Genomic DNA, 27477 nt, shown 5'->3' on the forward strand with positions numbered 1-27477 from the left:
ACCATATGTACCGTCTCGGCTATTGGCCGAGATGTTCTCTCAATTTATGTTCGGAACGACTCAAGTGTGCCATCCAGGTAATGGCCCGACTTGATCTCTTTTGGATCGGATGCCGCTTGGCCCACGACCGAGTTCATCTCTCCGATCGACTCGCCCCTAACCCAACTCCACTCGCCTATAAGGAGGGTCACTCGGTTTTTTGCCTGATGGGATCTTTGGAAACATATGACAACTCGACTTCAAGCCCTCTCGCCTCATGAGGCTCAGAGCTGAAGGGCAAGTGGACCGTTCAGGTCGTTTTCCGACCTGATTCCCTTCTCGGTCATAGGACGTTAGCGACCCTTCTCTTGGCAAATAACCGACCAGGTGGCCATGTCTTGAGCCCTATCGCCTTTTAGGCTCAGGGCTGAAGGGCAAGTGGACTGTCCAGGTCGTAATCCGACTAGCACATCGTCTAGGCAAAAACCCGACTAGCACATCGTCTAGGCAAAAAACCACCGACTAGCACATCGTCTAGGTAAAAACCCGACCAGCACATTGTCTAGGTAAAGACCCGACTGGACCTTCTACTCGTCTAACTCCCGACTGGACCGTCACGGGGTGTGGCGACTCGGCTATAACGCCAAATTACATGCACCCGAGAGGGGATACGCCTTTTTTCCCGATAGGTCCTCTTGTAAAGGCATTCTCGGAAAAATACCGATTTGGAAAACAACCACTCACTCCCTTGGCTTCAGGATAAGAGCGGTTAAGGAGAATCCCAAAAATCGCGGGGTCCACGAAGCCCATAAACACAAAAGTATAAAACCTAGAACCCTAGAGCTAGGACGACAGATGACACTTTTGAATGCTCTGGCTTCGCGGCTTGACCTAGAGAAAACCCTAGTTCGTCCCGTAAAGTCGGAACAAAAACCAACGTAAATTTACGTTTCCCGCATTAACGTTAGATTTTTTTCTGACGTAAAAAACTTAAAATAACATATATAAATTACCTCTTTTTGTACTGTTGACTTGGGTCGACTTATCCATGAGATTGATTTGAATGACTTCCAATTTTAAAATTAAATTCAATACCCTTTTAAGATGCTTTGAGTTATGGTTCCACTTGACTTAATGTATAGTTTCATTTTAATCATGATATTCTATGTATATAATAATTGTTGTATATCTATTAACTATATGGTGTTAGCCGTAGGTAAATGTTGTTAATATTTTTGTTGCTATAACTGGTTTCATTAAAAGTGGTGAGCATAACAGGTCAATACACTCACTTTTAACGTAACTACATATCTATAATGAATACTCAATTTTATTAATTATATATAATAAAATTTTTGTAAATTATTAATAAAATAGTATTATCTCAATGAAACTAATTTATATTTTTTCTAAAAATCAAAAGTTTCAAGTGTCTCTTTTGTTAAGAATATTTTAATTTTTTTTTGTTACTGGTAAAATAATCTTTTACCATTTGAATCAATCTTCCTTATATACTTCGGGATTAATATATTTATATTAATTAAAAACAACCGGTTTCATGTTGTTAGAATTTTGCAAAGGAAATAATAAATAACAAATATTTTTGTCTTTTTCCACAAAACACCTTTTAAAACAAAAGAAATTAACAAAATAATATTTATAATTATAGTTACAAATAAAATAATATATCAAAAAATTAAATAAATAAAAACGAAATAAGTAAACTAATGACCATACATTTTTGTGTTGCCCCTTATTTATGGAATGTCATTTATAATGTGTTTAGAATTTTGTTGAAAACCTCTAAATCGATCCAAACTCCTATAATAAGTTGGATTCCTTCACGAACGGTCTCTTCATTTACTCCTCCAACATTAGAATACAGTGTGGGCGCCAAATAAATACTAAAGCCAAATAATATTCCCACACATAAACAACAATATTCCATACCTCAATCCAATTAATTATTTTATAGGATTTATCAGAATAGATGTAGATAAGTCACCACTACGTGAAGCTAGGGAGAGGTGAACACTATTGTAAACCTTGACAAAGGCCTTTAAATGTGGGGGTAGCTTTTGATGTAATGTAATAAGTGGTTCTTTATGAGAGTAAAATGTTCTAAAACACCCTACTAGAGCTGAACAACACCTAACATTCCTTCAACCTGACCTGGTTCAAGGTTATATTTCTGACTTTTGATTTTAAAAATTAGATGTGATATATATATATATATATATATATATATATATATATATATATATATATTTTAGATTCGACTTATATTTTGAATCGTCCCTAATGTTCTATATATTTTTTAAAAATTATTTATTTTTTAAACAAATGTATATTAATAATAAATATTATTTAATAGATAATATTTTGTATAATATTTTTTTTATAAGCCAAGAATTTATTAATCCCAAGAAAATTGTGCACAAGAAGTGCAAGTCATAATTATAAACAAGATGACCCAAAAATAAGAAAAAGCAAATTTAAGGGACACTTGCACAGGACAATGGGTTCATCAATCATTCTGGAAAAGAAGAAGACACCATTCTAGCAGTCGTACACCACTCCCACGATCTCAACTGTGCCATGAACACGATCTCTTCCACCTTAAAGAGTTTGTCTTTAAAAATGTTCTCATTTCGAGCCTTCTATAACTGCCATATACCTGCAAACCAAACAAAGGACCAAACTTGCTTAATACCCTTACTGCCACTCACCAATCCCATATATTGATGACAAAAACTCCTAACTTCGTTGATAAGCACCCCTGACACTCCCCACCAAGCGTATAATCTGACCCAAACAGCATAAGCCTTTAGACACAAGAGGAACAAATGCTTGCTGGACTCCAAGCCTTCTTCGCAAAAAACACAACCATTTTGTCCTTCTAAAGTAACCCATCTCAAAAGGAGGTTATCCCGGGTAGGTAACCTGTCCGCTTCCAACTGCCACACTAAAACTTGAACCTTAGGAGGGATACCTTTGGCCCATATCGTATCATAAAAAGTGTCAACTTGAACAAGGTTTGACTTTGCTAAAATCTTATAAGCAGGCCACCGAATATTTCCCTGACCTTTCGGCTAACCAACGCCATTCATCTGGGTGAGCCTCTGTCAAAACTACCGAGGCCAACCTATTAGCCAACTCAACCAACTTTTCCTCTTCCCATGCAAAAAGTGGGCGCCTCCAACTCCACCGCCACTTTGAACCATCCCCATACATTTCTTCTACCGAGTCATTTTTGTTTAACGAGATTCCATAAAGGCGACTAAACTCATCACAAAAACGAGTTTCACCAATCCACCTGTCATTCCAAAACCAAGTCTGCTTACCGTTTCCCAGGACATGGCGGACATGTTGATTCCACCATCCAGAGCATCTGTGAACCGCATCCACAACTGACTGCATATCCACCCACCATTTGGAGCAAGTCCGACCTTCCACTACCCATGAACCGTCTTCCTTTGCATATTTTGAATGAGCACTCTCACCCATTGACTATCAGGTTCCGTTAGCATCCTCCATTTCCACTTGCCTAGCAAGGCCAAATTAAATTTACGTAAAACACACAGACCAAGACCCCCTTCCTCCTTACTTCTACACACTCTTTCCCAAGACAACCAGTGAATTTTCCTATGGTCTTTCTTTCCCCCCCAAAGGAAACTTTTAAAGATCGACTCTATTTTGGAGAGAATACCCTTCGACGCTTTGTAAAAGGATAAGAAATAGGTAGGCAAGGCTGACAAAACCGATTTTAGAAGTATCACTCTGCCAGCTAGTAAAATGTACTTGTTCTCCCACAAAGCCAACCTTCTTTGAACCACCTCCACTATCACCTGCCACATAGCTCCTCTTGCAGGATGATCTCCAACGGGAAGCCCTAGATATTTAAAAGGAAAAGCTCCTCTTCTACAATTCAACAAGTTCGCCCCTTGCTCTAACCACTGATCCGGCATATTCATACCTATCAAATTACTCTTGCTGAAATTCAACTTAAGGCCTGATACCAATTCAAAATTTTGTAATATTGCCTTAATAGTTTCTAAAGACCTCCAATCCCCTTGAGTCAACAACAACGTATCGTCTGCAAATTGAAGATGGGAAATCTGAATCTTGTCCTTGCCTACTATAAAACCCTTCCACAAATCCAAAGAGACCGCCAACTGGACCATTTGATTAAGCCCTTCTGCAGCAATCAAGAATAAAAAAGGAGAAAGTGGGTCCCCTTGTCTTAATCCTCTTCCTACATTGAATTCCTCAGTTGGGCTACCATTGATCATAACAGACAATTTTGTCGAACACACACATTCTCGCATCCAACTCACCCATCTAGGTCCAAAACCCATCTTCCCCATTACATCCCAAAGATACTCCCAATTTACCGAGTCATAGGCCTTCTCGAAGTCCACCTTAAAACACACCAAGGCTCTTCTCAACCGCCGAGCCTCTTCCACTACCTCGTTTGCTATTAGAACCCCATCCAAAATTTATAATATTTGTACTATATTTATAATAATTTTTATTTATTTTAAAATTTATGTTGTAAAATATATCTCAATGTAACTTTTATACTTATATTTTATGATTTATATTAAGTTTGATATAATACAATAATATATTCAATTGACAAAGTTATGCTTCTAATTTATCAATCAATATTGGTAACCAAATAATTCTAACAAATTTTTGGGTTAAACATAAATAATGATAAATTCATTTCACATTTACCTATGTTGGAATTGAATTGGGAAAGAAGTCTCATATCAATTAAAATTGGATATATTAAGTAATATATGAGTAAGAATGACTTACTAACATAATATCTTAAGATTTTGAATTATGATGTGATGTTAAACTCACTTATATAGTTTACTCAATATCCATAGATGAAGTGCTCCACAATGTATAAAACTTTTCAACAATATTAGAGTCGATTGTCCATTGTTCAATCAAGCAATTGATTTAGGCGAGTATTGATCAATAGAATTAAGTAATATATAAGTGAAAAAAGGACCACTAATCTAATGCTTTAAGGTTTTGGGTTATAATGTAGTGTTAAACTCACTTGTATAATTTATTCAAACACTAAGAATGAGAATAAGTTAAACCTTAAATGTGAACCTATGACCTAGCTTGGTGGCCTTGATGTGACCTATTCAATAAAAATGTGCGATTTACTTTTAAAAAAGTTTATTTACTTATTTAAAGAAGTTACACTTAGACTTATAACAATTTATTAGGCCTAATAAGTTGGTCTATTTATCCATATGATATAATTAAAAAAAATAGTATACATATTACATTATTAACAATATAATTAAATAAATAAATTTGTAACACAAAAAATTAAATTATTAATATTTTGACATTTTTACTGCTCTCGAGCGTTTTAGATTTCTTATTCATGCAAAATTAAGAAATAGAAAGTAGGAAGTCTGCATTTCCAACTATTCTTTTTCTTCATCTTCATATGTGATTATTTAAAATATTTCAGGTGAAATATAGGAAATATTTAATTTTTTTTTAAGATTATCTTTTTTATAACACTTATGCGTAAGTATATGTTAATGTATATGAATGTTCATCAATTATTTCTCTTACCTTATTTTTTTTTATTTTAAATTCTAAATTTTAATAATAACACAATAAAGTATTTTTTTTATCATATAAATTAAAAACAAAAAGACTCACAAATATATATAAAAATAAATTTGTTGATTTATTTAAAATTAAATATATTAATCTATTTAACATTATTGATGTAAAATAGACTAATAGATCATAACAAACTTTTAAAAATGTCAGATCAAATTTAAAGAAAAGTTTATAATAAATAATAAATTAAATTTAAACTTTAATTTTATAAAATAAATCTAACTTATATATTTAAAATCTGATTAATTTTCATTCTTATTTAATACCTATGGAAGAAGTGTTCCGTGCGTAAAACTTCTCAACAACCCCTACGTTCAAAGGTGGCCCCATGGTTTAGGCTAGCCTTATTGGGATAGGGCAATTTATGCTATTCATTTGTTAACTATCCCAATTTACAATTTTCATTTGGGGTTGTTCTGTTGGGCTTCTCTGTAGTGTTTCTAAATCTTGATTTGGGTTCAACTCAAGTTAAGGTGAATTTTTAGGTGTGGAATAAAAAAGCTCACATCTAAGTTGGGTTATTAATTTTTAAGTTTTAACTATTGTATATATTGTTAAAATAAATGGACAGTTTTAATATACACAAAATAATTCTGTCTCAATCATCTATTTTAATAATTAAAAATAATTTCACATGGGTTAGGACCTTTTTTTCCCCTCACGATATTTTTTTTTACAAAAGACTATCTTTTGTACAAGCCAGGATTATTAAAAAAAAAAAAAAAAACTCAAAACACATACCTTGTAAATCATTTTAGTAAATACTTGCCTCCGGTGATTAAGTCTTAATTTTGTATGTTTATCCATATACTTTTACTGCCAACATGTTTTACATGATTATTCTCTTATCTTCTTTGTTATGTTTATAAATTTTAGTGAACCAGTTTTTGAAATCCATTTTATTATTGAATGAATTTCATGCAAGTTAAAAAAACATGTTTGATGTTTTTTTTAGTGAAATTCTCATGAAATTCATCCGACCATTAAAATGTATATTAAAAAAAATAGATGTTAAAGAATAACTACTAACATTGCTCTGGCTATGTTTTTATGTTTAGATTTTGCTCATTTCCATATTTGAAAAAAAAAAATTTGTTTGTTAGACCAGAGCAAGGAATGTGATTTTCAAACTTACACATTACAAATACTGATATTAATTTTAACTGCCTGGTTCAATAATGAAAAATAAACCATATATAGAGGGATAAGATGTGAAAGGGGAAATGAATAGGAAAGGTCTAGGAGTGAAAGTTGGAAAAAGAAATAACAAAATGGATATTTTTGTCAAAGATGATTTCATGCGCTAAATGAGACTAATTTGCATGCAGCTACACTGACAATGACAACATGATGGGTAAATTGATGTTGAGGTTTGCTAGATATATCAAATGCATTCACAATTTAAAAATTGCACAAAAATATTTGGACAAATTTTCAACTCTTGAGATTTAAATTTGAAGTTTATCAAGTATTCTTAATCTAATAGATTGTATATTTAACTGACATACATAATATTATTGTTGGAGTGTGGTGCACAGTTGACATGACGTATTTCTCATATATATGAATGATGAATTTTATTTGGTTGTTATTTTTAAAAAAAGAATTTTTTTAATAAATAAATAAATAAAAATAAACGAAGATATATGAGATAATGTGAAATTTTGGTCTTAAAATGATAGAAATTAATAGTCATAAATAAAATAAAAAGGTTATGAGATAAAATTGTTTAGCTAAAAGAAAAGATGATTAGATAGTGAAAGATTGTTTGTATAATGATACTGTTAATATTTAGTGTGTGTTTATTTTATTGGTATCACTCATTCCTAAACAATTAAACAGAAGAGTATGTGAAATGAAGCTTTCAAATAAACGTATTTTTATCTCTTTCAAACTGAAAATCAAACACACACTTATAGTTTAAAACGTGTTATTTAATTTTTTTTAAAAGCTTTAATTTTTTTTTCCTCTTTCAATGAGAGGGTAACAATGAATTCAAATGTCTTTTACCTTTTTGATAATTTAACTTTCCCCTTTCTTTTGACATAAAAATTAAAGAAGTGTAAATTAAAATTAGAGAGTTGTTACGGTATCCTCAAAGATTGAGGCTTTCAATACATTCTTTTTTGTAAACTTATAAAAATTAAAAAAAAACTAACTTAATTATAAAATAAATAATCCAAATTATATTTATAAAATGAAAAGTAAGATAAATTATAGAAATTAAAATTATAAGATTTTAATAATGTTATAAAACATAATTTTTTTAATAAATAATAAAAATAAAAAATTATTAAAATTACAATATATTTAAGACAAAAGACAAAAATATATTTAAAAAATTATTAAAATTAAAATATAGAAATTTAAAAATTTTAAGTGAAAAGACAAAAAAATATACTTAAAAAATTATTAAAATTAAACTATTTAAATATATAATAATATTATTACAAATAAAATTAGAATATATAAAATAAAAATAAAATGACTAAATAATTTAAAATTTTAAAGAATAAAATATCATAAATATTATTTAAATAAATTATAAAAAAAAATATAAAATATAAAATAAAATAATAATTATAACTGTACTGGTACTCTCCCAAATAATATGGGTACCGTAAAATTTCTCTTAAAATTAATGGCCACGCCCACGTACGTTCGTGTATCGTTTTTTCTTTTTTTATTCGTAAATTAATATGTATAATGAAAATAATAGTTATTCTCCCTGTTAATTATAATGTGAAGTTGTTTTCTTTTATGACATTTGTATTTATAAATAAATAAGAAACAAAAAATTTCATTTGTAATAATTCATGATATTAATTGAATAATATTTTTATTTTTAATATTATATAAATCATAAAGGTAAACTTTTATGAATAAAATAAAAATTGTTTTTTTTACCAAAAATTAGTTATCAATGAGTATTTTTAATGTTATCAAAGTTTAATGACTAATAAATATTAGTTTAAATTTTTATTCAACTTTTTTTCTTTTAAGTAAAAAATATTAAAAAAAATCTAATTGACACATAAATTATTTTTAAAATAAAGGATAAAGAAATATTTTATTTTTAGGAGTAAAATAAATATTTGTAAGTTATGTATAATTTTGCATAATTAATTAAAGTTAATATTTTTAATGAACATTTGTAAGATATTAATATTTTTCATATATATATGTATATAATTGATATCTAAACTTAACTTTGAAATAAGACCATTTTTTTTCTTTAATATATATATATATAGATGTGTGCGTAAAGAAGTGTATATTACTTTAAAAATTATCCATTAGAGATTTAAGCCATACTTGTTCGCCTAAAACTCTTTAAATTAAAACTAGATTATGATAAACTAAATTAGGGTGGTTTAATGCATGTAAATCAACGCTAGAGTTAAATAATGGTAAATATAGTACGTCTCTTTTTCAACTTTGCGTTCGTTCATTTAATCATTTAATATAGATGATAGAGTTAGTGTAGGACAAAAATTATGGCCAATGTTAGTACTTGTTAGTAGGGAGGGAATTTACTATAGGATCGCCACGTATAATTCTCATTTTTATTGATCATTTATTAGGTTTTTAGATTTTTAAGAATTGTCTTTTATATATATATATATATATATATATATATATATATATATATATATATATATAAATAATGATATGTGTTTTTTAAACAATTCATTTCATATTATTTATTGTAATCCCCCTAAAAACATGGTATCAAGTTTAAATCTTCAAAGAATAGTTGGTTAAAGTGAAACTGAGTTTAGATCTTTTAAGTAATATATCAATTCTAAGGATGAGAGAATTTTTTTTTATTTTTTATTAAAACTAATTAGTTAAATTTATTTACAAAAATTCATTATTATCAAAATTAATAAATACCTCACACTAATAACATAATTATTATAAATAAAAAAAGTTAACATAGAACGCTCTAGTTGAGATGACACAACAGTGCAATACCACATACATCAAAAGTTAAAACTAGTAATTTATTTATTGTCCAATCACAAATATCTCCCAATTTATTCGATAGAAAATTAATCCTATTTATAATAAAATGATTATCACTGGTCCAATAAATGGTTGCACTCATTCAGTGATAATCAAATACGAATTGAATTATTTTTAGTAAATAGATTTGAAAATTAGATTATTTTGATAAATATATTGCCATTTCTTAGAACTAATTAAAAAAATATTTGATGCCTCCGACCAACGAGCTAATTAAGGAAATATTCTTATACATTAGTTTTTATCATGAATTTAATATTAATGCATTGTTAACGAATAAAAATTATAATATTGTTTTATTATTAAATGAAATTATATGTATTATATATCGTGACAGTGTATTATTTGGTAATAATATAAATTTCACACATATAATACATTAAAATTAGTTTATTTAATAGATATTAATTTCAGTCACACGAATCCCTTAATTCGTTTTCTAGATTAAAGTTATAATTACTACATGGGAGCTTAAGTTGATTTTTATTTTGAGCATGAAGAAAATCACTCTGCTTAGGATGATCTTGTTTTTGTTTGGCTCATGTTTCGTATTTAATTTTATGATATATATATATATATATATATATATATATTTTGATTTAATATGTAGTTCAATGTTCCTTTTAAAAGAATTAATTTAAAAGTAAATATTTTGAGAAATAGTTCTTTTATCATACATTTAATGATATTATAAAATTCAATCTTTCTAAAAGCAAACAAATGAAATAGAGGCCTACACAATTTGGGCTTACGACTATGTGGCCTGTTACTATTTTGCAATCTTTGAGCTCGACGAGCATTTTGGGATAGCTGACCAAAAAACAATGTAAGACCTTTCTAAGAATAAAACTTATATATTGATTAAGAACTGTGATCGGATTTGACTTTTTTTTTTTTGTATTTTATGTTTTTTCATGCATGCCTATACCAGAAATGACACAGATAATTTGTAATTTCACTAAAATAAAAAATAAAAAATGATAATTAATTTTTGCTTTACATTGTGTCATGTCTTAATCTATTTTTTTTTTTGTTAAAAGAAAAAAAAAATCTTATTCTAAATCAACACATTCCTTAAAGGGTTGATTTTCCTAAATTCTAGTTAGTAAATTTTTTTGGGTTAAATATGTTTAAACTACCTCCAATTAGCTTGATTTTTCAGATTACTATTTAAATTTTTTTTTAAAATTATTTGACAATTTTTTTTTAATTTAGTATCTGACGTTAGTTTCCTCTGTTAAATGATGACGTGACAAATAGACTGTCACGTCATCACCCAACAATGTCTGTCATGTCATCCAAGGGACTGCCACATGGACATGGTGATGACGTGGCAAACATTGTTGAGTGGTGACGTGGTAGTCTGTCTGCCATGTCATCACTTGACAGAGGGGACCAACGTCAGATACTAAATTGAAGAAGAAAAAAAATAGTCAGGTATTTAAAACAAAAAATAATAAATTAATAGGTAGTAATCTGAAAACTGACCTAATTAGAGGTAGTAATCTGAAAACTGACCTAATTGAAGGTAGTAATCTGAAAATTGTCACTGAAAGATAACCTATTTTGAGACCATCATATACTTCAAACTTTGGTTTGTCATAAAAAATGGACAAAAAATTCCAACAAAGATAGTGGACAATGAAGAAGTGGAGAAAAGTGAAGATTAATAAGACGAAGAAGATATAAAACACCTGTAACTAGAAACAAAAGCAACAAATGTTTTATATTATGCCATGAATTAAGATACTTTCAAATAAAATTTTAAGTGCGGCTTAAATATGTTCAAACTACCTTCAATTAGGTCGGTTTTCAGATTACTACCTCCAATTAGGTCGGTTTTCAGATTACTACCTCCAATTAGGTCGGTTTTCAAATTACTACCTCTAATTAGGTCAGTTTTCATATTACTACCTATTAATTTATTATTTTTTGTTTTAAATATCTGACTAATTTTTTTCTCTTCAATTTAGTACCTGACGTTGGTCTCCCTCTGTCAAGTGATGACGTGGCAGACGAACTGTCACGTCATCACCTAACAGTGTTTGCCACATCATCACCATGTCCACGTGGCAGTCCCTTGGAGGACATTGCAGACACTGTTGAGTGATGACATGACAGTCCATTTGTCACGTCATCATTTAACAGAGAAAACTAATATCAGGTACTAAATTGAAAAAAAAAATTTGTCAGATAATTTTAACAAAAAGAAAATTTAAAAAGTAGTAATCTGAAAATTGAGCTAATTCGATATAGTTTAAATATATTTAAGTTAAAATTTTTCTTAATCTTTTTTCGATGAATGAGCGCTTACATTTTTAAATATTTGTTGATACTAGTTTTTATTTATTTATATAAGTACGAGGTTTAATTTGACAAACACAAAATTCGAATTGACTCCACTTACCTCACATATTGGTGGATCGTGTAACAGAAAACAAAAGCTTTTGCCTATCTCTAAAATGCTTTCGGGACTGGAATTGATGAAAAAAATGGAATAAAGGGGAAAAAGAAAGAGAGAATTTTGAATAGTGGGTGTAGAAGATTGGCCATCGTTCAAAAATGGGTGAGGCAGGCAATGAAAAGTTGAGGAGGAAGAAAGCCATGGAAGCATCTGATTCCATGGAATTGCCAAGGGAATTTCCTTTTTTATTTTTTGTGTTGATGAAAGAGAGAGAGAAAGTGACTTTGCGTCTCATCCATCAACAAGAAAGCAAAATTCGAAATGGCTTACTTACTGGCAGAATTTGTTCCATTAGAATCTTACAATGTTGTGTTTTTGATTTTCCTCTACAAGGCCTTTATTGTGTTCATGTGCCACCGATTTTATGCTTTTCTAGCTTCCTTCCACTTTCCTAAGATTTAAGTTTATGAAATTGAAAACGCAATTTGGGTTGCTGCACCAGTTTGCATATTATGTCACTAACTGCCACACTTGGTGCTTCAAAAATAAAAACATCGTGTCACTAATTCACTGTGAAACCAGAAAACTGACCAAGTCATACTGAATCACATCATTTCCATAATATTTCTGATCAACAAGACAACAACCAACTCAAGTTATATTACTAGCTCCAAGTCCGATCAGTCCGAACCAAACCATTTGCATTAAAGCAAATCCATTTGAACTCCAAATCAAAGAAAATTAGGAGCACAAAATGGCATCAGTTAATCCATTTATTCTAAAAGGAACAAATGAATTTCCCCCAAGCTTCAAATAGTTTATCTACATTTTTAAAAGACATGAAATCTCCCTAAAAAAAATTATGAAAAAGAAAAGAAAAAAGAAAATAATTATCATGTAGAGTGCGTATGAGTATATTAGTGTGCCAACTACTCACGAGTCACGAGGCTAGGAGCAACAATATCAGTACACTGAAAAGGATAAATCCAAAAGGTGCAGAAAAAACTTGGATAAAAATTTGCTCAGGGACGTCAATTAAAAATTACTCTTGTTTCCACGTATTAAACAAGAAACTGATTGAAATTTGAATTTTCTATTTTCCATCCTATTTCTCAACCCCACAACCTCACTCTCCCAATTGGAGCTTAAAAGCAGTAATTACCAACTCTCCTCCTGGTTCAACCTCCTCCTCTGTTACACTTGAGATTCTCTAAACCACTACCTCTTCTCACCATCATCATCAAGAGATGAAAGGCATAGACATCTTGTGTGCATCACAGGCATCAACAGCCATATGTCTTAGCATGGATCAACCCTCTTCCTCTTCTTGTACTTCTTCCAACACCACTCAATTTGGTGGAAGAGCTATTGACCGCCACAACCCCATCATCACAGATCCTAGAAGAACCCCCTCAAGAGATTTCATTGACCCTAGCTCTTCTTCTCACCCTCCCATTGACCCCAAGCCTTTGCATGATCTTCTTCCAAAGGCCAAGAAAAACTCCACTCCCAAGCCAAGTGGCCAGAAGAAGAAAAATGCAACAAAGGGTCATGATCAGAAGAAGAAAAGTGCTAAGGGAAAGTTGACTGAACAGATAACCAACAATTACTCTTCAAAACCAATTGACAGTGTTCTGCGGAGGAGTTGGGTTAGGCCACCTTCTGATTTAATCACTCCTCCTGGTTCAACAAGATATTTGCTCGGTGACACGCCTTCCTTTGATGCTGCATCAGGTTGTGATCCTGTGATGGCTTTAGCCAAGGTTGATAAGGACAAAGCTCAAGTCCTTCATCAAGATGAAAACAATCATTCATCTAAACGTTCTAGCTCCTCTCTTCCAAAAACTGGTTCTTCCGACCAGGTTGTTTTTTTTTTTTTTTTTAAACAGAACTTATATACAATTTCTCACGTGTTGTTTCAAGTGTTTTCCAATTAAAATTAAAGTTTATTTATAACTAAAAACATGCTTGTTTTATCAGAGTTTCTTTAAACAAAGAAAAACATACATTACAAAGCACTAAAGAAGTAATTTTTTCCATCTTTATCTTTGGACATGATTTTGTGGTTTCCAACTCGAAATCAAACACACAGTTTGATTCTTTTACACAACTTATATATATTTTGTTAGGTGTTTCACTTTAATAATTTGCACAATCTTTTAATACAAGTCTTTATTATGCGAATTGTTGACGTGGAATTCCAAGTTTAATTGTTGAAACTGCGAAACTATACAATTTGTGTACTTCTTTTCTCCTTATGGCTCTTATGTCACACACATACATCATAAATAATGGTGCTACAACACTTATTTAGGATTCTTCGATTTGAATCAGAATCATGTATATTTGTTTCTTGTCAAAGCCTCTGAACCACTCTTATATATTAGATGTATATAAGCAAGTTTTTTCATTGATGGTATGAGTATTACTAGCATGTCTTTGTGGAATGATTAAGTAATACTAGCAGTTGTATCATTGACGATGAAACAAGGAACAATTTCAATAATCTTTGCATATTATGTACTCAAATGGGATGTGATTTGAATTAATTTTCTTACAGATTGTAGTATTGAGGGTTTCTCTGCACTGCAAAGGTTGTGAAGGGAAGGTCAGGAAACATCTCTCTAGAATGCGAGGTAAGCAACTCACTCTCTCCTAAAATCGTTTATTTCGAACCTTAACACAAGGGCACACATGCAACTATTAAGATGCTTAGCCCTTATTTGTACAAGTCTAGATAAAGTTTTAAGGCTTGAAGGTATAATTGTAATAAAAACTAACAAATTCACCTGTTATTGAAAATCGAATTTATTATTAAAAGCACTTAGTTTCTGTTGAGATGATAATATTTTTATGGACTCTATTTTACTTTTCTTGTTTTTCATTTAACATTCTTTCCATTTCACGTGTTGTTAATTATGTGGACAGGAGTTAAGTCCTTCAACATAGACTTTGTGGCAAAGAAGGTTACAGTAGTTGGTGACGTGACTCCTTTGAGCGTATTGGCAAGCATATCAAAGGTGAAGAATGCACAATTTTGGCCAGAACCTGCTTCAGTAATTGGATCTGGTATTGCATGAACAAAAAAAATGTAATCTAATTAGAAAAGAAAGTAGACTATTGGTATTGTTGTACTTTTTTTTATGTCACAACTTCAAGGTTCGAACTCGTGAATTGGGTAGTAATTTAGTTAGTGTAAATACAAATGTTAGCTAGTACTAGTAGCTTTAGCTTTGAAGAGATGTTAGAGAAATAAACCCTAATTTATCCGTAAACTATTACCCTCTTTATTGGATGGTCCTTAAAATAAAATAAAATAAAGTATATCAATAATCACTCAAACAATATTAGAAATCACAATAAATAGTTGATTTTAGTATTAACAAAAATTATCATATTAGTCTCTTAATGTTAATGAAATATATCGATTAAAGAATTAAATTGATAAATATTTAATACTTGAGAAATTATTTATATAATTTTATTATGTTAGAAACTAAATAGGAAAGAAATTAATAATTAAGGAAATAACTTAGAAATCGACATGTTTATTAACAAATTGTTGATTCAAATGAAATTGAAGTATATCTTCTAAATCAAAGTCTTGAATTCGACTTTTATAAATGAAAAAAGTAACATTCACAAAAATAATCACACTAACAACAATTTATTAGATTTTCCGGTGAAAGAATTATCCATAAAATTAATAAACATTTCGTATTATCATCTTAATAAAAAAAATTATCTCACTTTTTTAGCTTCACAAAGAAAGCAACATTGTGAATTTTAATGGCTATAATATTGAATTTGACCAAATTAAAATGGCATCAACAAACATTTAACAACACTAAAACTGTCTAATTTGTCTTTTGGGTGCTCAAAATCTAGTCAATTGGTATCTTACTCTTTCATTTATACCATTATTTTTTTTCTCTATAAATTACAAATTGTGACATAAATGAACTTGGCACATGAAACTGCTACAAGTACTTAATTGTTATAAATGACGTACTTACGCTACAATGAAGATGAATTTATGTTTTCTCTCATTTTAAATAAATTATTAATAAACATATATTTAAAATATTATATTTTAAACTCTCTAATTTATATATTAAACATACCAATAATTATTTTTGATACTTATATGTATATTTTTATATATAATGATAATTTATTAATTTTTATTTTTTTAAAATTGTCCCATGCGTCTTGAATCCACCACCGATTGTTATGCTGTTTCATCTGACCAAGTTTTCAATGTTCTAAAAAGGATTTCTGTCGAGTGCTTGTTGGTAAATACAGAACCTGTAGGCCATGCCCAACAGAGAATTACCCAAATTCACAGTGCTTTAGTTATTTGTGCCTTCAATTTTTTAATCCATTCAATTCAAGCATGAAATGGAAATTCATGTCGCTGGAACTTCACGTCATTCCAAAACATGTCTGCACCCGCCACTAAATCATTACTATAGGAAATAGTAGTTGTATCATATATTATCATGAAAGCAATGATAATCACAAACATTTAGACACCCGTGCAAAAAGATAAAAAAAAGTGTTATGCGCTGAAATATTATACTATATATAATTTATACCCGTAAAAGATATCATGTCTGATTTCAAATTGTTATGTATGACAAGTCTATTTATTTACATAATAATTATTTTTAAAATATATGTTTATATAATTTTTAATTAGTTGAATATATAAAAATTATATTGACACTTAAAAATAAATCATTCACTAAAACTGTTTAATTAAAAAAATAAAGAATAACTCATTTAGAGTTAATATTAAAGTAACGTAGTACCTCTTCTTACACTATTATATTATGAAACAAGGGAGAAAATGGGACCCAAAGCTATACAATTAGAGTGTGCAGTTATCTGAATATTAGGCAAAAAGTTGACATATTTATTACACTCAGATACAGTAACCCTGCTAAGTGTTAATTTCGTGAGTGTGAGATATATGATATATGTTTCCACAAAATGGAAACAAACAAGGAGTTAAGGCAATTTCAGTGTACTTATCCTGCGTCATTGTCATCCTTTAAAGCAAATAGAAATGTTGGTTGCATCTCATAAAAATCACTCTGTTTTGCTCTGCCTTTCCAAAAATTTCATGATTTCCACTCAGCACCCTTGTCCTTTTAATTATGAGAATGATATAACCTTAAGATATAACTATGGATGACATCGGGGTAGGACATATACGAAATTCAATATCTTGTCTTTGTATTCAAGTTTTGAAACTATATCTACCCTCCCTCTCAACATTAGATGTGTATAAAATTTTGTATCTTATTATTGATATATTATATTCGTCTTTGTCTTATATATTAGGCTAGAGCTCGGGAAGGATTTGAACAGGTTTGGATTGAAAATATTTGGTCCAGTCTGTACCTCCTTTATACTTTTTTTTTAAATATTGTAGTTTTTTTTTATATAAATTTTATAATTTTACACCTTTAACTTTCAATTTGCTACTATTTTATTTTTTCACACATTTTTTTTTTAATTTTCACATACTATTAAAATAGGTAGGGTGAAGGAAAGGTAAGGGAGTGTATGTAAAAATTGAAAAAAAGGAGGGAAGATGTATGAAATTTTTTTTACTAAATTAAATGTTGCGAATATAAAATTATAAAATTAAAAATTAAAAATAAAATAATTAAGAATATTTTAAAATTTTAATTATTATTTTTTTTAAAGGAGGTGTACTTATAAAAAAAAAGGAAGTGTATATATCATGAACCTTCATTTTGACTGGTTAAATTTTGGATCAAACGGATCAGTTTAATTGGATTGGGTCATGGACCCAATATTTTTATTTATTTATTTTTTCAAAATCTAAATAATTATTTAATTAATTTGAGTTGGATCTATAATTTTTTCTCTCTTTTATTCTCAATTATTTAAATCAGTAGAATTATTATTATGAATCTTTTATTAGGGAATTATGAGTTTTTTTTAAGGGATTATAGACCTTTTATCAATATTAATAATCGTAACTATTATAAGAAAACAAATGATAAAATATTAACGAGTATTGAAACTAAAAAATAATCTTAAAAATAAAATTGTTATTTGACTTAATTATATTTCAGTATACATATATCTCAATTCTCAAATATACAACACTCCAAAATTAAAAAGAGAATTCACATCAACGTTCAGTTTTTTTTTTTTTTTTTTTTTATGGATCGAAGGACACGAACATTGCAGAAAATAAGAGCGGAGTGAAGTCGGGCCAACCCAATAAAAAAGGCCCATAGATTTAGAATTTAGAATAGACAGTCAAAAGAAACTCTAGTCACTTGTGTTCCCATCGTCTTCTAGGGTAACCACGGCGCCACTCCACCAACTGCGCCCATTCACAACCATTCTCTTCTATTTTCTCCTTATTTCTTAATCACACAATATACCCAAAAAAATCTTATGTCACTTGTGAGTCAGAACAAATATAATTTATAAATATCATTGTCTTTAACACTTTTTACCAGACACATTTTAACTCCAAATTTGTAAGACCATAAGCATAAAACAAATATTACCATATTTTTAAAATGCTATTTTAAAAAATAACTATTGAAATGTTTGGTTCTTCTCACATTTTTCAAATTCATTATTATTTGAGTATCATTTTATGACTATAATATACCATCCATTTGCATTAAGTTATATTTACTTTGATATTTATAATTTTTATATCTTTAAATATATTATTTTCATTTTTATTTAATCTCTTTTCTATTTTAATTCCTTTTTTAATATTTATTTCAATACTTAAAAAAATTATAATAATTTAAAATAAATTTAGTATCATAGTACGAATTATTTATTACAAATATAAAATATAATTTAAATATTTAAAATTATTAATTTATTTCCAATTTTAATTATAACGCAATATATAATTAAAAATTCATTATTATAAATTTTAGTCATATAAATAAAAAAATATATATACTCTATGTATTGTGTATCTCTCTGTTTAAACTTTAAAAAATATTTGTAAAAAAATATTTTAATTTTTTTAAAAAAAAATTACATAAGAGTTGCTTTAAAAAAAAACTTATTTAAAAGCAGTTTAAATAAACACATAATAAAAACTGATTATTTTATTAAGGAAAACTTTTTTTTTAACAAAAAAAGAGTTTAAGCAGACACAACTTATGTTTGGAGTCTTAACTAAATCGTTGTATATAAAGTCTAAGGTTGTGGAGTTTTTTAGGTCAAGAAGTAGAAGAGTGAGGCAAGTCTTTTTAGGGATTTAAGAATCGTATTGGGAGTGCAACGAGGGTTTTCCATAACCTCTGAACTTCGAGGTCTGCTGTATTTCATCCGATGGCTTTTCTGTCTGGAGTTCAGCGTCTGCTTCGGCACTCACCTCTTCTTCATTCCCACTATGCTTCCTTTCGTCTCAGCTCAACTCTCACTTCCCCTAAACTTTTCGTCAGCGGTTAGCAACCTACCCTTCATTACTATGCATCATTTACTACTTCATACTCCTTTTCTTTATATACATAGTTGCAATGTGTTATGTTGTGCAATAAGCTGCTTTATGCTTGTGTCACTAGTCATGATTTTTTCCAATGAGGGTTGTCTTCAAACCTTCACTTCCTTCCATTACAATGCAAATTCGACAAACCCATGTTAAAACTCGTCCATTTACTTGTCATCTAAAATTCAACTTGCAATTTTCTCTTGCTGTAGTTGTTATGTTTTGTCAAATTGTAATCCTTCTCACAAGACTTTGTTTGCATAATCACAATGAGAAGTTGCTATGCATTTAATTTATTATTATCACTATCTTAACCGTTGTTACTCTATCTGCACTTTAGAGGAGCCGTATTTGCTAGAATAGTACATATTATGATGAATATATTTCATTTTAGAGTTGATTTCTCTTGGTTCTCTAGTTTGAAATAGGGGTTTGGGGACATAATTGTTGAATGGGGTTTCTTGTATAAATATCCCTTTCAAATTTAAGTATCACCTCTAACACCAAGTCATCCATTTAGACAGTGGTGTTCAATAGGACTAATAATGACATGATGCAGATATGAGCGGGTCTAAGGAAACTTTGAATATGCCTGCAATGTATTTTTCCAAGGCAGAAACCTGTTGAACATTTTTTAAAACATTGTCCAGAAATTAGTCTCATTTGGTTGGATTGGCTGTTCGTTGTCTTCATTGGGTCAAGGATTTGTCCATAAATGTACAAATTTTCTTTAGATTGAGGGGGGCAGCAACTTACGGTTACATGTTTTGTAGTCTGTATTGCTAAGGGAACTTTTTGGTGCTACTGTTGCTAAGCAACAATATTCATTTCATGGTGTCTCTTTGATTTTCCACATATGTATCTTTGATAGGTTTCTCCTTAGTAGAAATGCAATTTCTATTGATCTCTTCCATCACGATTGCTTTTATTTTGTCTTATTGCCTAAGTATTGTATTTCCTTTTTCATGTTCACTTTTCCCTTCTAATGAAGTTCAACTTTTTAATTTGTAAAAAACAGTGGCGAACCTAGTCATGATTGTGGATCATAAGAGTTTAGAAATTGTGGAAGACATGTTAGCTTTACAAAACATTGAAAAACATAAAATTGGAAATATTGGTCAAAATTGAAAAAAAAAAAAAATTACTTGCAGAGGGAAAGATGAGAGAATCTATGGAGGTTTTTAGTCCATATCCAACAGACATATCTAATTTGGTTCAATTTTATCTTGCACTTTGTTTTATCCTAAATTTCTATTCCTAGCAATGCTACTTGACTCGAGAAACATATTATGGCTGCCATTTAGTAGGATTTCTTTGAATGTCTTATTGGATTTCTGCATAAAAGTATTTCTTCATAAAGGTTACACTCTTATTTTTGACTAATGCTCACTTATGTGAACTTTGAAGGGACCAGTTTTCTGGTCTATTTGGCATGAACTTTCAATATAGTTTATAAGCCTTTAGGCACCATTTGCTTTATAAAATCTCTAGGTGTATAATGTATGTAATTGTGTATGACAATAACTGGTGTATACGTATAAATTATTTTTTAAATCCTTTGCTAGTTAAAGATTCTAATATATTTATCTAGCGTACTCTGCTATATATGATTTTGTATTTAACAATTTTAACTGTGAATATTGTGCATTCAAATTTCAAATAGGTCTTTCTAGATTGACAACAGATGAAAAACTTAAGGAAGCGTTTTCTTCTTTTGGTCAGCTGGTTGAAGGTAATAATTATCTTGTTTGTTTTCAGTTTGAAGTATGTTGCGCTTGACCTTCAATAGTCCTGAATTTTTTACTATACAGCTAAGGTGATAACTGATAGAGCCTCTGGAAGATCAAAGGGATTTGCTTTTGTAACTTACACAACCGTAGAAGAAGCTGAAAAGGCAAGAGAAGGAATGAATGCTAAATTTTTGGATGGGTGGGTTATATTTGTTGATCCCGCCAAACCAAGAGAACCCAGACCTTCTCTGCAATCACAATCTCAACCCTCTGAAACAGGTTTCACTGTTAACAAAACAGTTGGATGGTGTGGTTAATTATAAATTAACTTCGATTATGCTCACGATGTTTGGATATTTTTTAAAAGACTACAATTCAACTCAACCAACTATACTACAATTTGTTAGGAAATATTTATATCAGTCAGTTGTAATTGATGATTGAACTTTGGCCATAAGGTATTACTATTTATGCAAATTTGATGTCCAATGGAAATTAATCCTTCCTTTGCTGACATGATGTAATATTCATCCAACTTCTTTTTCCTGGTATTATATCTTGTCATTTGTTTCATTGCGCTAAGGTCATTAGTATTGTTATTTTGGTGGAGGTTTTTTATTTACAATTTGTTCAATATGAATTATTATTTCAGAACAAAGTCAATTTTGACTAGAAACTGATTTCTAACAAAACAATGTATTTGTTTCTACATCATAGAAGACTGCTAAAGCAAGTTAAATTAGCTTTTTATGCATGTGATTAGACCCACATGTTTCGGATATTAAATCCTCTAAAAAGGTAAATGATGCAAAAACTATTAGTAGTAGTTTTTAATCATGGTTACCCAATGAAGATTAGCTGTTGATTCAGTCAGCAATTGATGCTTCCTGTTTATGTTATGTGGTTATTAAAAAAACTACAAGGAGTAGTTCGTGTTGATCCTTGGTATTTGCTCGTCTGGCTTCTAAGTTTGAAGATCGATCCTGCCTTTTTCCCTCTTTATTCTCCGAATGATCAGAGCCAGATCCCTTCGTTGATGGTGAGTGAGCTCCCTTTTCTGATCAACTTTACTATTTGTTGTTGCATTGTGATACGATCTTCTGTATCATGTCCATATGCCCTATGGAACGCACACCATGCTTTCTCGTGTCTCCCCATTCGTCGATCCGTATTTTGAGGGAAATTGAGGAGTTTAGCATTTACGTCTCCAAGGACTTCCCTATAGAGTTTCACCAATGGAACAAACATTTCTTTATAATAACTTCTATGGCTATCTTCATCAATATTTTAAAAATTGGATTGATAATCTAATCAATTCAGGTACTAGATTAGAAGTGGAATGGGTAAATTATTAATTGAATCATATGATCTGGTTTCTATTAAATTTTAAAAAATTATTTATATTATATAAATATCAATAGAATTCATACCATGTCTTAAAGAAGTTCTAACATTTTTTAGTCGACTAAATTATAATATTGTTGAATCAAAAACTAATATATAATTAATATAATTTTAAATTAAAGCCATATTATATAAAAATTTTATTGTATAATAACAAAACATGTTAATTAATGGTCATTAAGATATTAAATAATTATATTTACTTGGATTTAAAATTATTTTTATTTTTGTTTCATACAAAAAAAATACATTAGAAAAAGTAACATCAATTAGAATTTTCATATAATTAAATATATTTTTATATTTATATGTTATAAAATATTCTTAAATCATATAGTATCAAGAAGACTTTTCATTGCTTTGTAATTATACCCTTGATGAATTCCTTCCCACCCGTGGTGTTCGTCAGGGAGATCCGATATCACCATACCTTTTCATCTTATGCATAGAGAGACTCTTCCAAATTATCTCCAAGGAGGTCGAAGCGAAGAGATGGCACCCGATCAGATTGGCAAAAGATGGACCCCCTCTTTCCCACCTTGCATTTGCTGATGACCTTATCCTTTTTGCCGAAGCTTCTATGAATCAAGTTGAAATAATCCAGGAATGTCTTGACCGCTTTTGTACCAGCTCTGGTCAGAAGGTTAGTCTTGAGAAGACTAGGATCTTCTTCTCAAAGAACGTGACACATACTATGAGAAATGAAATCAGCTCAAGCTTAGGTTTCCAACGTACAAATGACCTAGGAAAATACTTGGGAATTCCGGCCCACCATTCCAGAGTCTGCCGGAGAGATTATCAAAATGTGATAGATTGCGTTAATAAGAGGCTCAGTGGGTGGAAAACATCCACTCTCTCCTTCGCGGGCCGACTTACCTTATGCAAATCAGTCATTGAGGCTATCCCAAGTTACACCATGCAAACGGTTCACATACCCCGGAGCATCTGTGATGAAGTGGACAAGCTATGTAGGAGCTTCCTATGGGGTGATACCCCTACCTCAAGGAAAATTCATACCATCAGTTGGAATACTATTTGTAAGCCTAAAGACCAAGGTGGGTTAGGTCTGCGACCAATGAGAACGGTTAATAACACCTTTATGATGAAGAACTGCTGGAGCTTAATTAAGGAACCCAACAAGCTCTGGGTCAAAATCATTCGCTCAAAGTATAAATGTCAAGATGGTGCAATACCCAGAGTTGAGAAGAAGGCTAAAATGTCAAATTTGTGGCAAGGCATCTGCATGAACTGGAAACATGTCACTCCTCACATTAAGTGGCAAGTAAAAGATGGTCAATCTGCTCGATTCTGGTACGACCCTTGGCTGCCACAACAGGGTCTGCTCATTCAGTATGCAACTACGTTCGTTCCACCCGTTGAACTTTTTCGGAAGGTCAGGGAGTACGTGACTGATCAAGGAGCGTGGAAGAGTGATCAGATTATCAATTGGCTCCCGCAGGAGACCTTGAACAACATTGAAACCCAAACTCCCCCCACGATCAACGCTGGGGCTGATGAAATCCAGTGGAGACTTACTACTGATGGACTTTTCTCCATAAGATCCGCCTATGCAAGCTTGTCCACAATTGATTCAAACCCTTGTGCCCCTATCTTCAAAATCCTTTGGAAATGGCAAGGACCAGAGAGGATCAGGCTCTTTCTCTGGTGCGTGGCCCACGAAAGTCTCATGACGAATGAAGCTCGCTTTGACAGAGAGTTAACGACTAGCCCAATTTGCCCTGTCTGCATGCGGGACGTGGAAAACACCATGCATGTTCTAAGAGAGTGCCTTTTTGCTCGCCAAGTATGGAGTTCGATACCCAGGGGAAGCTACATCAGTCAACCCATGAGAAGTAACTTCCAAGAGTGGCTAACCTTCCACCTAACCAGGAATCGTACAGAGCTGATGATCTGGCCCCTAACCTTTGCAATCACAATTGATGCATTATGGAGTAGAAGAAACGAGTTTGTGTTTCAGCAGTCATCCTTATCGGCAAGCCAACTAGTACTCAAGGTAATGAACTCTACGAAGTCTATAATCAACAGTAATAATCTATTTGATGCAGGAGACCAGTCAGAGGGCACACTTATCACAAGGAACTGGGTTTGCCCTCCTTCGGGACTTATCAAGTTAAATGGCGATGGGGCTGTGTCATATTCGGGGACAAGCTCATGTGGAGGCTTAATTCGAGACCCAGACGGAAGGTGCATCTTGGCTTTCTCAAGACAGCTAGACCGTTGCTCTGTCATTAAAGCTGAGCTGTGGGCCATCACCCAAGGGCTTCGATTAATTCACCTTAAAAAATTGGGTACGCACATTTTAATAGAATCCGATTCACTAGAAGCAATCACTCTGCTAAGGAATGGCTGCCCCCGGCAGAATGAATGTTTTGATCTAGTTTAAGAGATATCAGAGTTAGCGGCTTCCTGTGAGACAGTTTCGTACCTGCATATTGGTAGGGAGGCCAATTTAGTAGCAGATCTTCTAGCTAAACAATGTAATATAGGTGAGGAGAATCTAATTATTTACGATTCTCCTCCTAGTTTCATCATTCGTGCTTTAGCCGCCGATTTGACGGCCGGATTCTGAGTTTGTTTTGGGCTATTAGCCCCTTTATTCACCAAAAAAAAAAAAAAAAAAAATTATACCATTGCTCTCTAGCAAAAATCAATAGAAAATTTACTTCGGGCGTGAGAAAAAGATTTTTACCTCTGTCTCATAATAAACACTAATGTTTTAGTATATAAACTAGGGTAGTTCTATCGAGAGCATAAAGTGAATATCAAGTTAACCCACCTATCTCTCCTCAGTGTCCTTATTATATAATATTCGGATTATATATTTAGACTCTATTAAATCGAATTTATCTTTATCTTTAATTTTATTATCTTATATTGCCATATAAATTAGTTAAAAAATAATTTACAAAAATAGTTTTTGGATACTAAGGTAATATCTAATATCATACTACAAATTAGAATACATAATTTAATTTTTATTTTTATTTTTATTTCTAAATTAGTCATTATCAATATTTTTTTTAATTCCTTTTTGGAGGCACATTTTATACATCACGTCACAATTATTTAACCAAAAAAAAATAATTCTCTCTAGCACTTCAATTTGCTTTCTTCTTCTTTTTTTATTTTTATTTTTTATTTTATGATCTTTATATGTATATTTAATATTCTTAACTAATTGTCTCTTTCAATTCATCCTCTTTTATCCCTATCCTAAAATTAATTTCTAATATATGTTTTTAAAAAAACTAATAATTAAAAACAACCCTATGTTATAATTTAAATTATTCATTTAAATATAAATATAATTTATATATATTTATTTATTACAAATTTTAATCATATAAAAATATTTATATGCAAGTTTCTTTTTCCTTCATGAATCGTCGTACATATCAGCAGCACGAAGGAAAATACTTCTCCAAATATTATACTACATCCTGGAATGGGATCAAAATCTTATGTCTCCAATTCCTGTCTCCAAACCCTGTCCCCCCAATCATAAATTGCCATCTCAATTAAATTGCCACATCATTACTTTTAATTTTAATTTTATTTTAAAAAAAATGTAACTGATCCATCAGGGCTATGCACCCCACGCACGGGCGTGGGCACGTGATCGAAGAACCCACCATGCTCGTCGTACGTGATGAGGAACAGGGTCACGTTCCACTGCGGGCTCGCCCCAGCCACGACGACGATGATTTCCGGCCACCGTATCTCAAACTCAACGACTCGCTGGAGCTCAACCCGCTGCCACCACTCCCGCGTCACAAATGTAGCCTTCTTTCTCCTCCACCGCCGCCGCTGCGCTCCCTCCGCTGCCGCCCACGACAAGGCCTCCGGATCGGATAGCCTCCGCCTCTTCCTGCCCTCCGATGCCGCCGAAACGAAACCCCTCGCGACCGTCGCGGGGGGTTTCGTTTCGACGGCGTCGGAGGGCGGGAAGAGGCGGAGGCTGTCCGATCCGGAGGCCTTGTCGTGGGCAGCGGCGGAGGGAATGCGGTGGCGGCATCATTCCCTAACCCAAACGAAGACGCTGTGAACGCGGTGATGGCGGCGTTCAAGGGTATCGTGTTGACGGGTTCCGCGGACGGGACGGTGAAGATGTGGAGGAGGCAAATCGAGGAGAATGGCGAGAAGCCGAAGCACGTGTTCAATCGTGTTTTGTTGAAGCAAGAGAACACCGTGACGGGGCTGGCGGTGAACCGTTCGGCGGCGGTGGTATACTGCGGTTCCTCCGATGGGTTGTTGAACTTCTGGGAGCAAAATTTGGTTACACTTTTTAAAAAAATAAAATACAATAACTGCAATGACGTGGCAATTTAATTGAGATGACATTTTATGATTGGAGGGACAGGATTTGGGGACAGGAATTTGAGGCAGAGGATTTTGATCCGAATTGAATGTTATTATTGTGTTACCACGTTATCTTTCTTAATAAATAAAAACTCCAATCAAAATTGTTCTCCTTACCTTTTTCAAGGAGTGGTCGGAATAGTCTACTGTTCTACCAACACACATGCAAGCTGTCTTTTGCTGACAATAAAATATTCTTGATGAAACCCGAATTTATTAAAAATACTGTATATCGATAAGTTATTGTTGTAAGTGGTACTAGACATGTTTTTTAAAGTAAAATTTTAAATTTAAGTATTGTAAAAGAAAAAAAAAATATATATATATATATAGTTGAGAGAAGATAATACACTAAATGTGACTAGTCAGATTTT

At 31.4% G+C, this 27477-nt stretch overlaps 3 protein-coding genes across 3 annotated transcripts; 2 read left to right on the plus strand and 1 right to left on the minus strand.

Annotated features, from left to right (window-relative positions):
- Nucleotides 1-3492: 3492 nt before the first annotated feature.
- On the minus strand, nt 3493-4346 carry LOC145958806 (putative mitochondrial protein AtMg01250). The gene is made up of 2 exons (XM_083076352.1): nt 3781-4346; nt 3493-3526 (listed from the first exon to the last, which is right to left on the minus strand). Exons 1-2 carry the CDS (start codon nt 4344-4346, stop codon nt 3493-3495), a joined length of 600 nt encoding a protein of 199 aa, XP_082932478.1.
- Nucleotides 4347-13053: 8707 nt separating this feature from the next.
- On the plus strand, nt 13054-15354 carry LOC109797220 (protein SODIUM POTASSIUM ROOT DEFECTIVE 2). Its single transcript, XM_020357181.3, has 3 exons — nt 13054-13941; nt 14640-14715; nt 15008-15354. Exons 1-3 carry the CDS (start codon nt 13327-13329, stop codon nt 15157-15159), a joined length of 843 nt encoding a protein of 280 aa, XP_020212770.1. The 5' UTR covers nt 13054-13326; the 3' UTR covers nt 15160-15354.
- A 3954-nt stretch (nt 15355-19308) lies between these two features.
- On the plus strand, nt 19309-21892 carry LOC109796946 (organelle RRM domain-containing protein 2, mitochondrial). The gene is made up of 3 exons (XM_020356810.3): nt 19309-19547; nt 21253-21321; nt 21401-21892. Exons 1-3 carry the CDS (start codon nt 19433-19435, stop codon nt 21634-21636), a joined length of 420 nt encoding a protein of 139 aa, XP_020212399.1. The 5' UTR covers nt 19309-19432; the 3' UTR covers nt 21637-21892.
- The last annotated feature ends 5585 nt before the right edge of the window (nt 21893-27477 follow it).

The sequence above is a fragment of the Cajanus cajan genome, chromosome 6, assembly GCF_000230855.2.
Source record: "Cajanus cajan strain Asha chromosome 6, NIPB_CcT2T_4, whole genome shotgun sequence".
NCBI lineage: Eukaryota > Viridiplantae > Streptophyta > Magnoliopsida > Fabales > Fabaceae > Cajanus > Cajanus cajan.